The sequence below is a fragment of the Coregonus lavaretus genome, assembly GCF_964263955.1.
Source record: "Coregonus lavaretus genome assembly, chromosome: 21".
In the NCBI taxonomy this organism is placed as follows: domain Eukaryota; kingdom Metazoa; phylum Chordata; class Actinopteri; order Salmoniformes; family Salmonidae; genus Coregonus; species Coregonus lavaretus.
This window is the reverse complement of record NC_140008.1, coordinates 10,845,340-10,859,239: the sequence shown is the minus strand read 5'-3', so window position 1 is coordinate 10,859,239 and position 13,900 is coordinate 10,845,340. Positions and strand designations below refer to the sequence as shown.

General features: G+C 46.7%; 1 protein-coding gene across 1 annotated transcript; it reads left to right on the top strand.

The window, feature by feature from the left end:
• Positions 1 to 720: 720 nt before the first annotated feature.
• Positions 721 to 9,728, top strand: LOC311148750 (ladderlectin-like; the record flags this gene model as incomplete). Its single annotated transcript, XM_084185719.1, has 5 exons — positions 721 to 789; positions 6,720 to 6,905; positions 7,308 to 7,499; positions 9,362 to 9,476; positions 9,637 to 9,728. 5 exons carry the CDS (start codon positions 721 to 723, stop codon positions 9,726 to 9,728), a joined length of 654 nt encoding a protein of 217 aa, XP_084041845.1.
• Between the last annotated feature and the right edge of the window lie 4,172 nt (positions 9,729 to 13,900).

Below are 13,900 nucleotides of genomic sequence, written 5' to 3'. Positions count from 1 at the left end.
GCTGTCGCTGGGCAACACGGACTTTCAACTCCCTCCAAAGATTTTCGATGGGGTTGAGATCTGGAGACTGGCTAGGCCACTCCAGGACCTTGAAATGCTTCTTACGAAGCCACTCCTTCGTTGCCCGGGCGGTGTGTTTGGGATCATTGTCATGCTGAAAGACCCAGCCACGTTTCATCTTCAATGCACTTGCTGATGGAAGGAGGTTTTCACTCAAAATCTCACGATACATGGCCCCATTTATTCTTTCCTTTACACGGATCAGTCGTCCTGGTCCCTTTGCAGAAAAACAGCCCCAAAGCATGATGTTTCCACCCCCATGCTTCACAATAGGTATGGTGTTCTTTGGATGCAACTCAGCATTCTTTGTCCTCCAAACACGACGAGTTGAGTTTTTACCAAAAAGTTATATTTTGGTTTCATCTGACCATATGACATTCTCCCAATCCTCTTCTGGATCATCCAAATGCACTCTAGCAAACTTCAGACGGGCCTGGACATGTACTGGCTTAAGCAGGGGGACACTCTGATGTGATAGTACTGGAATGCATCAGATAAGTGGAATGGCTGGGGGTACTCCAGGAGAGGTTAGGGAAACACTGCACTTACCTACACTCTGAAGTACTCACCGAATTTGACTTGATACCTTCTCTTTCACTGTCTTTGTCTGTCTCTTTGTGTGTCTCTCGCGCTCTCTTTCTCTCTCAGGACACTATCACCATGGCAATGTTGACCATTCTTCTGCTTCTCAGTGCTGCCTTTGCACTGGGCAATGCCTTAACTGTCACGGTTCAGACAGACGACCAGAGGACCACAATTGCGTCACACCAGAAAGTTTATTAAAACTTAAGGGAAAAGGGAAGTAGGGAGTAAATGAAGGCTCCAGGGGTAACAGGGATCCCGTCCAATGTGCTGGGTCTGTGCCCCCCCCAGTGGCAGCGATGCGTCCTATGAAGCCGGTGGTGGGTGGTCCAGAAGTCCTGGGGGGGGGAGACACAGACACAACAGGGCGGAATGAAACAAGGCAGCAGTACAGTTCAAGGGAAAACCAAAATACGTAGTAGCAAGGCAGAAGGCTGGTCAGAGTTACCGGGATTGAAGAGTAGTCAGGAGTCGTTATGGCAGAAGCAGGTCTGGATCTCCTGGGGCAGAAGAGTATCCAAAAATTCAGGCAGGTCCGGGGTAACAAAACCAGGGTGAGCCAGAAGCGCGAGCAAACAGGTTCCGGGTGTGAGCTTTGCAGACGATCTGACACCGGAGAGCTGAAAGACAGGGCCTTAAATACTGGGAGAGGTAGTGGGTAATGCAGCGCAGCTGGCAGAGTAATTAGAGCAGAGCAGAGCAGGGACAGGTGGAGCTAGTTAGGCTGAGTAGAGAGAGTGGTGAGCAGAGTGGAAGAAAATTAAGGTGGTAACCCGGTGGAGTGAGAGGCTCATGACAGAACCCCCCCCCCAAGGGACGGCCCCAGAAGTCCCAAGAGCAACACCACGCCGGGCGGGAGGAGGGGAGCCGGAGGAGGGCTAGAACTCCTCCGAACGGTCCGAGTGAACGTCCTCATCCTCGGAGGAAGCCGGAGGGCCGTGGTCGGGAGATGGGACAGGTCCCGAGACAGGATCAGGCACAGGACAGGAAGCCGAGCGGGCAGGACGGTTAGGGACCCCTCTGGGGCGGCCCCTACGGATTGCAGGTTGATCAGGATGCCGTTGGTGGAAAGCGGTGATGAGAGTCCTATCCACAATCCGACTAGCTGGCACCCAGGTCCTCTCCTCAGGTCCATAGCCCTCCCAGTCAATGAGGTACTGGAGACCCCTACCCCTCCGTCTGGACCGAAGCAGGCGGCGGACGGTGTAAACCAGACCACCATCGACGAGCCGTGGAGGAGGAGGACAAGGCGCAGCAGGGACCAGCGGACTCTCATGGATGGGCTTAATCTTAGACACATGGAAAGTGGGGTGCACCCTCAGGGAATTAGGCAGTTGGAGCCGGACAGCAGTTGGGCTAATCACTCTTATGATAGGGAATGGGCCAATGAATCGAGGTGCCAGCTTCTGCGACTCCACCCTGAGTGGCAGGTTCTTCGATGACAACCACACCCTTTGACCAACATGGTAGGTGGGAGCAGGAATTCTCCGACGGTTGGCCCCGGTAGTGTAGCTGGCAACGGATCTGAGGAGTGTGGCTCGGGCTTGTGACCAGGTGCGGCGACATCGACGGGCAAAAGCAAGTGCAGATGGGCAAGTAACCTCCTCTTCCTGGCTGGCAAATAGAGGAGGCTGGTATCCATAAACACATTGGAAAGGGGACATACCGATGGCAGAGCAGGTCAGAGAATTGTGCGCGTACTCCACCCATGTCAATTGCTGCGACCAGGAGTGGGGGTTGCGTGAAGTCATGCATCGCAGTGCCTTCTCGAGCTCCTGATTAGCCCGCTCTGACTGCCCATTGGATTGGGGATGGAATCCGGAAGTCAGACTGACTGTGGCTCCCAGCAGGTGACAGAACTCCTTCCAAAAAGCGGAGGAGAATTGTGGACCACGGTCAGAAACTACATCCTTTGGCAGTCCGTGGATCCGGAAGACGTGTTCCAGGACCACCTGGGCGGTCTCCTTGGCGGTTGGGAGCTTGGGGAGGGGAATGAAGTGTGCCATCTTGCTGAAACGGTCAACTATGGTGAGAATGACGGTCATGCCCCTTGAAGGGGGCAGCCCCGTGACAAAGTCAAGGGCGATGTGAGACCAGGGACGTCTGGGCACAGGCAGGGGCTGCAGCAATCCGGCTGGGGGCTGGCAGGACGACTTGTGTTGGTTGCAGATGGGGCAGGCTTGGACGAATTCCCGTACATCCTTTCTCAGAGAGGGCCACCAGAACCTCTGGGCGAGCAGGTTGTAAGTGCGGGTGGAGCCAGGGTGACAAGCTAGGCGGGAGTCATGTCCCCACTGAACGACCTGGGACCTCAGGTCTTCGGGGACAAAAAGGCGGTCAGCTGGGCAAGTGCTGGGACCTGGCTGGTTACGGAGAGCCTCCAGCACCTGTTCCTCAACAGCCCAGGTCAGAGCTGCAACGATGCAGGGACTTGGCAGAATCGACACAGGGTCCTTGGAGGGGGTGTCATCCTTCTGGAATTGACGGGAGAGGGCGTCTGGCTTGGTGTTACGTGATCCAGGCCGGTATGACAGAGTGAAATTAAACCTGGTGAAGAACAGGGCCCAGCGGGACTGCCTGGAGTTCAACCGTGCGGATGTACTCCAAGTTCTTATGATCGGTCCAAACGAGAAATGGAATGGTGGACCCCTCCAGCCAGTGACGCCACTCCTCCAAGGCAAGCTTCACAGCCAGCAGCTCACGGTTCCCTATGTCGTAATTGCACTCAGAGGGGGACAACCGACGTGAGAAAAAGGCACAGGGATGGAGCTTCCTATCCTCCGCAGCCCACTGAGAAATCACAGCACCAACTCCCACATCCGAGGCGTCCACCTCCACAATGAATTGCCGGTCCACATCAGGCATCTGGAGGATGGGAGCGGAGGTGAACCTCACCTTGAGGGTACTGAAGGCTTTGTCGGCTGCTGGGGTCCAGGTGAAGGGTTGCTTGGTGCTGGTTAGAGCAGTGAGAGGGGCAGCAACGGTACTGTAGTTCCGGATAAACTTTCTATAGAAGTTAGCAAACCCCAGAAACTGTTGCAGCTTCTTTCTGTTCTCCGGAACTGGCCATGAAGTGACTGCTGATACTTTGGCAGGATCCATTTGGATACTTCCCTCTGCCACTATGTACCCCAGGAAGGCCACTGTCTTGACGTGAAACTCACATTTCTCTGCCTTGGCGTAGAGGGAATTCTCCAGAAGACGAGGAAGGACTTGCTGGACATGGCGGGTGTGTTCAGACAGGTTTCTGGAGTAGATTAAGATGTCATCCAGGTAAACGAAGACAAACTTGTTTAACATGTCCCGCAGTACATCATTCACTAGAGCCTGGAACACAGCAGGAGCATTGGTGAGGCCAAAAGGCATAACCAGATACTCGTAGTGGCCTGTTGGTGTATTGAATGCGGTTTTCCATTCATCTCCCTCCCGGATCCGCACTAGGTGGTAAGCGTTTCTGAGATCCAACTTGGTAAAAACAGTGGCTCCCTGGAGCAACTCAAAAGCAGAGGTGAGCAGAGGCAGAGGGTAACGGTTTTTCACTGTGATGTCGTTGAGTCCCCTGTAGTCGATGCAGGGGCGAAGAGATCCGTCCTTCTTCCCCACAAAGAAGAAGCCAGCACCAGCAGGGGATGAAGATGAACGGATTAATCCTGCGGACAGAGAGCCATTGATGTAGTCCTCCATGGACTTTCTTTCAGGAGCAGACAACGAATAAAGACGACCCTTTGGAGGGGCTGTTCCAGGGAGGAGGTCGATGGCACAGTCGTACGGTCGGTGAGGGGGCAGAGATGTGGCTCTTGCTTTGTTAAACACCTCTCTGAGACCATGGTAGCATTCTGGGACATTGGAGAGGTCAGGAGCGGAGTTAGTAGGTACTGGCCGAGGGGGTAGTGCGGCAGCAAGCAGGCAGGTTCGGTGGCAGTCCTCTCCCCACTCCCTGATCACCCCGGTCACCCAGTCGAGCTGAGGGTTGTGCCGGCGGAGCCATGGGTAACCCAGGATGAGGGGTTGGCCTGGAGAGGGGAGCAGGTGAAACTGGATAGTTTCTTGATGGTTTCCGGACAGACCCATCGAGACCGGGGCCGTGACATGAGTGACCGATCCGAGTAAGTGTCCGTCCAGTGCCCGGGCAGGAATAGGAGGTGTCAAACGGAGGTTCTCCAGTCCCAGTTGGCGTGCCAGCTTGATGTCCATTATGTTGGCTTCGGCGCCAGAATCCACCAGAGCAGCCAGGGTGTGAGTTGAGTCAGAGAGGCGGAGGTGAACTTGCAGCAGGGGTTTGCGGTCGGAGGACTGGATGGTCATTGAACTCAACCGGACTCCCCCTATGCCCGGTGAGCTTCGGCCCTTTAAAGGGCAGGTTACCACACGATGTCCATCACCTCCACAATAGAGGCAGAGGTTTGAGGTGAAGCGGCGCTGGCGCTCTGCAGGAGTGAGAGAGGCTCGCCCAATCTCCATAGGCTCAGACTGATCAAGCTGACCTGGGTGAGTGGCAGTAGATGACAGGAGCCCAGTCGGATCTCTCCGAATGCCGGTAGTAGGTGGACCTTGGCGCCCCCTCTCACGACGACGGGTCTGTATCCTTCTGTCGATCCTGACAGTCAGTGCGATGGCTTCATCAAGAGTGGAAGGCAGTTCATGGGAGACCAACTCGTCCTTGATATAGTCAGCCAAACTATGGAAGAACGCGTCCACCAACGATGGTGTGTTCCAAGAACTTCGTCTAGCCAGGGTTCGGAAGTCGATGGAATGGTCTGCGACTGTACGTCTGCCTTGTCGAATACTGAACAGTTCACGAGACGCCTCTGCGGTTGGTGAATCCAGGTCAAACACCTTCAGCATCTCCTCAGCAAACAGGTCGAAGGTTGCACATGCGGGGGTTTGACGTTCGAACTCTGCTGTTCCCCAGAGTCGAGCTCGGCCCGTCAGGTGAGTGATGGCATACCCAACTTTAGCCCCCTCCGTGGCGAAGGTCCTTGGCTGCAAGGAGAACTGAAGTCGGCAGCTAGTCAGGAATGGCCGGACCTGGGTTGAATCGCCGTTGAACCGCTCGGGGTTTCCAATCTTGGGTTCCGGAGCAGCGGCTGCAATGACCGGGGCAGGTAACTCGGGGGCAGGGCTGGTGGGCAGACTGGCTGGGGTAAGGTTGGTGAGGAGTTGAATGATCATGGCGAGTTGTTGTTGCTGCTGCTGGAACTGCTGCTCATGCTCATCGGTTTCCATGTCGGGGAAAGTGTGCGCTGAGTCCATAATGGTCAGATCGTACTGTCACGGTTCAGACAGACGACCAGAGGACCACAATTGCGTCACACCAGAAAGTTTATTAAAACTTAAGGGAAAAGGGAAGTAGGGAGTAAATGAAGGCTCCAGGGGTAACAGGGATCCCGTCCAATGTGCTGGGTCTGTGCCCCCCCCAGTGGCAGCGATGCGTCCTATGAAGCCGGTGGTGGGTGGTCCAGAAGTCCTGGGGGGGGGAGACACAGACACAACAGGGCGGAATGAAACAAGGCAGCAGTACAGTTCAAGGGAAAACCAAAATACGTAGTAGCAAGGCAGAAGGCTGGTCAGAGTTACCGGGATTGAAGAGTAGTCAGGAGTCGTTATGGCAGAAGCAGGTCTGGATCTCCTGGGGCAGAAGAGTATCCAAAAATTCAGGCAGGTCCGGGGTAACAAAACCAGGGTGAGCCAGAAGCGCGAGCAAACAGGTTCCGGGTGTGAGCTTTGCAGACGATCTGACACCGGAGAGCTGAAAGACAGGGCCTTAAATACTGGGAGAGGTAGTGGGTAATGCAGCGCAGCTGGCAGAGTAATTAGAGCAGAGCAGAGCAGGGACAGGTGGAGCTAGTTAGGCTGAGTAGAGAGAGTGGTGAGCAGAGTGGAAGAAAATTAAGGTGGTAACCCGGTGGAGTGAGAGGCTCATGACATTAACTCTGGACGAAGCAAGTAAGAGAGTTCACCTCACACTTTACATCATTATTTTAAATGTTGTAGCAGAGGTGTGTGTGTGTGTGTGCATGTGTGTTGAATGACTGATCTACAAATAATACTGAGTAGTTATTTATGATGCCAGGTAGATCAATCAGTCTCGACTCACCTTTAAAGTTGGCTGCAATTTGGAACACGCCCTGTGTCTTCTCCTTACAGATTCTATGGTGGCATTTGCAGTAGATAAAAAAAGCCCCTGCCCCAAAGGCTGGTTCCAGTTCAATTCACGTTGCTTCATGTTTGTCGAGACTAAAAGGACATGGCCCGACGCAGAGGTATAATGCTTACCCTCTACTGTGAATTAAAGAAGTTCAATTGAAATAAACTCGCTTATTTGGTTTGACATTACCTTAAAGGTGATTTGGTCTTATTTTAACCGGCACCACATGGAGGTTCAGTATGTAAAATCCTGAACCTCCCCTTTAAGTTGCCTAATTTGAATTTTCTATAGGCTTTGCAAAATGTATTTAATTTGTGGAGTCAGGCCTGTATATTGGAACCCACAGGTCATGGGTTAAAACAGAGATAAACTAATATCTCTAAGAGCCTATTTAAAATAAAATTAGTTGTGATTGCCAATTTTTGATTGTGAGAATTTGTGTTCTAGGACTCACAAAGACTGAACCACTGACTAATACTTACATTATGTCTTTGTCCCTGTCTACTGCTTGCTTTAGCGCCACTGTATGTTCCTTGGCGCAAACCTGGTGTCTCTGCAGAACACTGTAAAGTTCCTTGGAGCAAACCTGGCGTCTGCGCACAGCTCTGAGGAGTCCCAATTTCTACAGGCGGTGGTGTTAATCAAGACTGGCGGTTTCCCTCTTACCTGGATTGGCGGATATGATGCTGTTCAGGCAAATGTGATAAAGGTACCCAATTGTCATATTTGATCAAAAGTTAAAATACCTTAAAAGAAAATGACTCAACAGTGAAAGGTATACTCTACCTGAACAGTTCAGCTAGAGTATAATCACAAATTAATAGGATTTTTGTTATATTCATCAATATGTCAAGTCAGGGCCTGTACTCACAAAGTGTCTCAGAAAATGAATCCTGTTAAAACCTGTTTTAAGACAAACAACTCCCAACAAGAGTTTGGGGTGTTGTTAATATACTGGTCAGACAAACTCTGAGCCAGGAGTAAAATCAACTCTTTAAAGTTTATCTCAGCTGGGAATCATTACATTTTGAGGTACTACAAAGGAAGAATAGTGATGACGCTCATTGACGTGTTACAAATGATGGGGAATAACCAATCGCAATGAGACTTCGCCACCTGGGAACTCTATTGCATACTTCAGACTACCATGGCGAATGTGACTTTACATCAAATGTTGCAATGGTAAAACATTTGATATAATTGTCGCCTGACACAATCTCTTTGCGTTCTCTTAATTATTTCCTAATATGTTGGGATGCATGTTTTGTTTTACCAATTCTGATATTTTGAATAATGTCATAGGCATATTCAGGGTTGGGGAGTAACGGATTACATGTAATGGATTACACAAACTGTAATCCGTTACGTTACCAGAAAAAAAGATTGTAATCAGATTACAAATACTTTAGAAAAACTAGATGATTACTTCTAGGATTACTTTTCAATTCAGAATGGATGTATTTCTGTTTTCTCAATGACATTCAAATCAGCGTTGAATAAAGGCTCAAGTTTAACTTTGTTCCGCCTGAGTGAATCTGACTTCAAATCAGAGACCACTATGATACCAAATGTGTTTGATGGGTCGCGGGAAAAGAGCAGGAATAGGCTTTTTTAGGCTACAGTCCAAGCTGTGTCTTCCAATGGTGCAACTGCTGTCGGCATCCAAAGATTATCCAACTTGAATAAAAACTTGGAAGTTAGGACGACAGCAGTGGTGTAGCATGCGGGAGATACGGCTATCACTTATTTTGATAATATTACCGTTATATCCACACACTGGTCACTCCTATTTAACAATTCTAAATGGCTTTGGAACAGTAGGCATCAAGTTACTTTCCGATAATATTGCATAAATGCTTGAAAGGGCTATTATTTTTACCGAACAAAGCCCCTAGATGCTTTCAATTGCCCAATTTTATAGGCATGCCCAATTTAGGCATATTTTTTAACAACATGATATTCCGCTTGAAAAACATGGTTAATGAAATAATCGGAAAGAAATGTGATTATTTATTAGCCTAGTGGTTACGAGTATTTAGGCATATCATGTGAATAAGGCCTCAGGTGAAATCATTGTCTAAAGCACAAGAGATATTGTTGCTTGTAGGTGTAGATTATTTATGAGGTCAGATCTACGTTTGGAAGATCTTATAGATGTACAAAAAAGTTCACTGCAGTATCCACTGACACACAGTGGCTTATAGTGGGCTAGCATAGTAGGCTAGAGTGAGTACTATAGCATCATAAACCATACATTGTTTTAATATCTAAAAATGTTTCAGTTTTAACATTCTGGAAGTTCTGTGCAGTGATTTCAGTTTAGAATGTTGAAGCCAACAAACACTATTTTTTCCCTTCAGACATATTTGCACTTGTGATAGAAGGGCACATTATGTACTGGCATTTTTTAACATGCTGCACGACGCTCCTCAGCTCAGCAACAACAACAATTACAATGGTGGTGGGGCAGTCAGTGGTGCTGTTTCCCCTACTGCGGATTCCATCTTTAAACGGTTGTACATTACTTGTATGTGATTTCTTTGATACTGAGACCTCACTTATTCCCCACAGGACAGGCTGTGGTTCTGGAGTGACGGCTCCAAATTTGATCACCAGAGCTGGGCGAAAAATAAGCCCGATAACTATAACGGTGCCAGAGAGCCATGCATTCAGATGAACTTTGGAGGTACAGTAAGCCCACTATAAATCACTGATCCATTCATCAAATTAAACTTTATTCATAGTAAGTTTAACAAATAAATTTGACACACACACACTTTTATTTTATTTTTGTGTGTACTTCTGTGTTGATTTGAGGTAATTTCTATTCCACATTTCCTCTTAAGGTGAACACCGCTGGAACGATGAATTATGTGGAAAGAGCTATCCCTCTGTGTGCTCCATAAGAACCTGTTCAATCCTTCAAACTATCAACTGAAACCAAGTATACTACTCCGTGGTGTCAGCATCCTAACTTAAAAATGTTCATGGTCAAGTCAAATACTTTGTGAAGATTATTTGTTGCTGTAAAATGAACGTTTTAGTTACTTGTTGCATACATAAATGTTGAGTAATGATTTTGTGGTTTGGTGTCAATAAAACAGGTGTACACATTATTTTCTCTCATGAGTCATTATTGAACATGAATGATAGTTACATAATTGTCAAATCCTTTGAGATGATTCTTAAAGATACAGTATAGGATCTGGGAGTCTGTTCAGCGGTCATTTAAATTATGTGATATTTTTCCATTAATTCTTGAATAATATAATTAATAAATGACTCTCTTTTACGACCGAAAAGGCTTTATTACTCCACAAACAACACGAACGTAAACAAACAATGTATATAGCTTTAAAATAAGTAAAACATTATAATGTGCATGTCATAGACTTTCAGTGTGCCCTTTTTGAATTTGAGAGGTGTTACATTTCCCTGCACCATCCATTCTCTCTATACCAAGAATGTAGCTTTTTGTTTCCAAACTCTCACTGGGTATAGACGTGTGAGTCAAGATGTGCTTGTTAGAGCCACATGTATTGGACTTGTATGGAATGGTGTGATACTCACAGTGTGACATGTTTATTCCCTCTGTTAACAGCTAGGTAGTATAATTACATCAACATGATCATGGTAATGAACACATTTAGTTTTGTCATTTGCTACTTTGTACTTGTTAAATGCTGAATGAGCGAGAATGTGAATACGATATAGTATAATATTATATTATAGCTTAACACATCATGTTACATTACATTGTTAAACATAAAAACTATTTTCAGTGACAAGTTGGTGAGAAGGCCGGTCTGAAGCCAAAAAATTAAGGAAAATCACGAGCACCCATGCTCTAGCAAGCTTTTACAGCACACAGCTTTGACCTACCACAGTAGCTATGTTGGGCAGCTGTACTTCAAACAACATGCAGGCAGGATGCTTAGGATTCAAACCTTGTCAATGCCAATCAACATCCGCCGGTTGAATATAGACAGTGGGACAGTAAGTTGCATTCTGGACATTCTACAAAAAATGTAGGGCTATTTCTTTATTAGCTGCAAAACTTCACAATGTAATTTTACATTAACGTAATTGAAAGATTATTGATGAGAGGCTATGTACATTATATATCATCGTTAATAATGATGTATAGCCTATGTATAATTGTAGGCTTCAAGGGACGCGAACACTCATCAAATGACACTTGAAGATAGCGTGGTCTACTTAAACCATGTTCATGATAGACAGGAGATAGTACTTCAAGTCTCAGGAGGGATGACATCACAATGGCTACTAGAACTCACCTTCAGCTCACCTCTGCTAAATCTTAGTCTACTGAGCTATGACCAAGATGGCGCCATCTAGCGAGATCCCACACAACTTTGTGATTATGATTTTATTTGTTGTTTATCTTTAGTTTTTGTACAGAACGTTTCCTGTGTTTTTCATATTTCTTATGTTTTTACTTTATATTATTTTGTCTTTATTAGGATCCCCAATTAGCTGCTGCCAAGGCAGCACACAGTTCGGACACTCATCGGTACCACAAAAGACATGCAACCAGTGGTCTCTTCACAGTCCCCAGGTCCAAAACAGGCATGGAATCGCACAGTATTAAGAGTCTATTGACTCACGGAATTTGCATTAGAGATGTTTCTATTAAAGAAAACCCTCTGTGTTCTATTAGATGAGTAACTTTCAATCCATTATAAGGCAGAGGATGTAAATCCATAACACTTCAGTTTTTTCAACAATAGGTTATGACCAATGATATCAAAAGCTGCACTGAAGTCTAACAAAACAGCTCCCACAATCTTCTTATTTTCAATGTTGTCACGACTTCCTCCGAAGCTGCCTCTCCTTGTTCGGGCAGGCTTCGGCGTTCGTCGTCACCGGCCTTCTAGCCACTGCCGCTCCTCATCTCATCATTCCATTTGTTTTGTCTTGTTTATTACACACACCTGGTTCATATCCCCTCATCAGTACCCATATAAGTGTTCCCTCTGCCCCCTTGTCTTTGTGTGTGAATGTTTATTGTGTAGATTAGATTAGCTCGGTGGAGCTCCTTGTATTTTGTATCGCCGGGATATTCACCCGTGTGCCTCGTTGTTTTCCAGTGCGCCTGTATTCCGCACTGGATTGTTTGATACATTGCTGCGTACCGCTGAGTTTACAGAATAAACATTTTATTCTGTGATTTGTCCTTCTGAGCCTGACTCCTTCAAATCACTCACGACAAATTTCTGTCAGCCAATCAGTCATTTGTGTCAGTGCCTAGCATGTTGAGTGCCCCTTCCTTTTAGCATGCTGAAAGTCTGTTGTTCATTTGTTTTCTGTAAAATAACATTGTATTTGGTCTAACCCTCCTGTTATGTTGTGGGTCAATTTGACCCGTTTCCACTTTTGCGTTGTCTAAAATACTAGTTAACCACTCTTTTTCGCCATGAAATTACATGACTTTTCCTCATTTAGGGTCATGAACCTAACTGCAAAATGTGGACACACTGATGTGTTGTGGAATGTCTGTGTACATTTTGTATACAAACATGATGTTGTGGGTCATTTTGACCCGGAGGCTTTCATGTGTATATATATTTGCACAGGTGCAAAACAAAAAAGTGTCTTTGATGTATTTTGTTTTGACTGGTCCTGGTTGCACTTTTAGAATTGTGTTTGGGTTAAAAAGGGCTTTCCCAAGCTTCTCCTCAGTGTGAGAGCAGCAGGTCCCTGACACAGACACTCAAAAATTAGCTCCAAAAGATTTTCAATCAATGAAGTCTTATCACAAATTCTGGACTGTGACAGTGAAAAAGAAGAAGAGGTTTCAGAGACAGAGGATATTTCAGAGATAGAGGACAATGCTGTTGATGATCCAGATTTTGTCTTCATTGAAGAGGATTCAGAGGAGGAGTCTGCCGTACCATCCCCTACATCAGATGAGAGACAGAGCATGCAACAAGCATCATCAAGAGAAGAGAAGACATGGAAGTCTAAAGATGGTCATATTGAATGGTCACCGTCACCACAACGAGGTCAAGGTAGACTCTCAGCTTCCAATGTAATAAAAATGGTTCCAGGACCTACACGATTTGCTGTCACTCGAGTCCATGACATACAATCAGCTTTTGAGCTCTTTTTACCCCAAGCAATAGAGAAGATTGTTCTGGACATGACCAACTTGGAGGGGAGCCGTGTGTTTCAAGAGAACTGGAAGCCACTGGATCGGATTGACTTGCATGCATACATTGGATTGCTCATATTAGCTGGAGTCTACCGGTCAAACGGAGAAGCAACGGCCAGCCTGTGGAATGAAGAGAATGGAAGGCCAATATTTCGGGCAACAATGTCTCTACAAGAATTCCACATAATTTCTCGGGTGATTCGCTTTGATAACCGTGATACCAGACCGGGTCGACGTGAAAGAGACAAACTAGCTGCAATCAGAGATGTATGGGATAAATGGGTGGAAATTCTACCGTTACTGTACAATCCCAGTCCTCATGTTACAGTTGATGAACACCTTGTTCCATTCAGAGGACGTTGTCCCTTCAGACAGTATATGCCAAACAAGCCTGCAAAATATGGCATCAAAATATGGGCAGCATGTGATGCCACATCAAGCTATGCATGGAATATGCAAGTTTACACTGGGAAGCCACCCGGCGGAGTGCCTGAGAAAAACCAGGGGATGCGGGTGGTGCTGGACATGAGTGAAGGGCTGCAAGGTCATAACATCACGTGTGACAACTTCTTCACATCCTACCGCCTTGGTGTTGAACTACAGAAGAGAAAGCTGACCATGGTTGGAACAATCAGAAAAAACTAACCTGAACTTCCCAGTGAGCTTCTGAAAATGCAGGGCAGAACTGTGCATTCCTCTAAATTTGCTTTCTCTGAAAATGCAACTGTTGTTTCATACTGCCCAAAGAAGAACAAGAATGTTCTTGTAATGAGCACAATGCACAAAGATGCATCGCTGAGTGCAAGAGAGGACATCAAGCCACAAATAATACTGGACTACAATTCCACCAAAGGAGGAGTTGACAATTTGGATAAAGTCACAGCAACATATAGTTGTCAGCGCATGACTGCCCGCTGGCCTTTGGTGATTTTCTA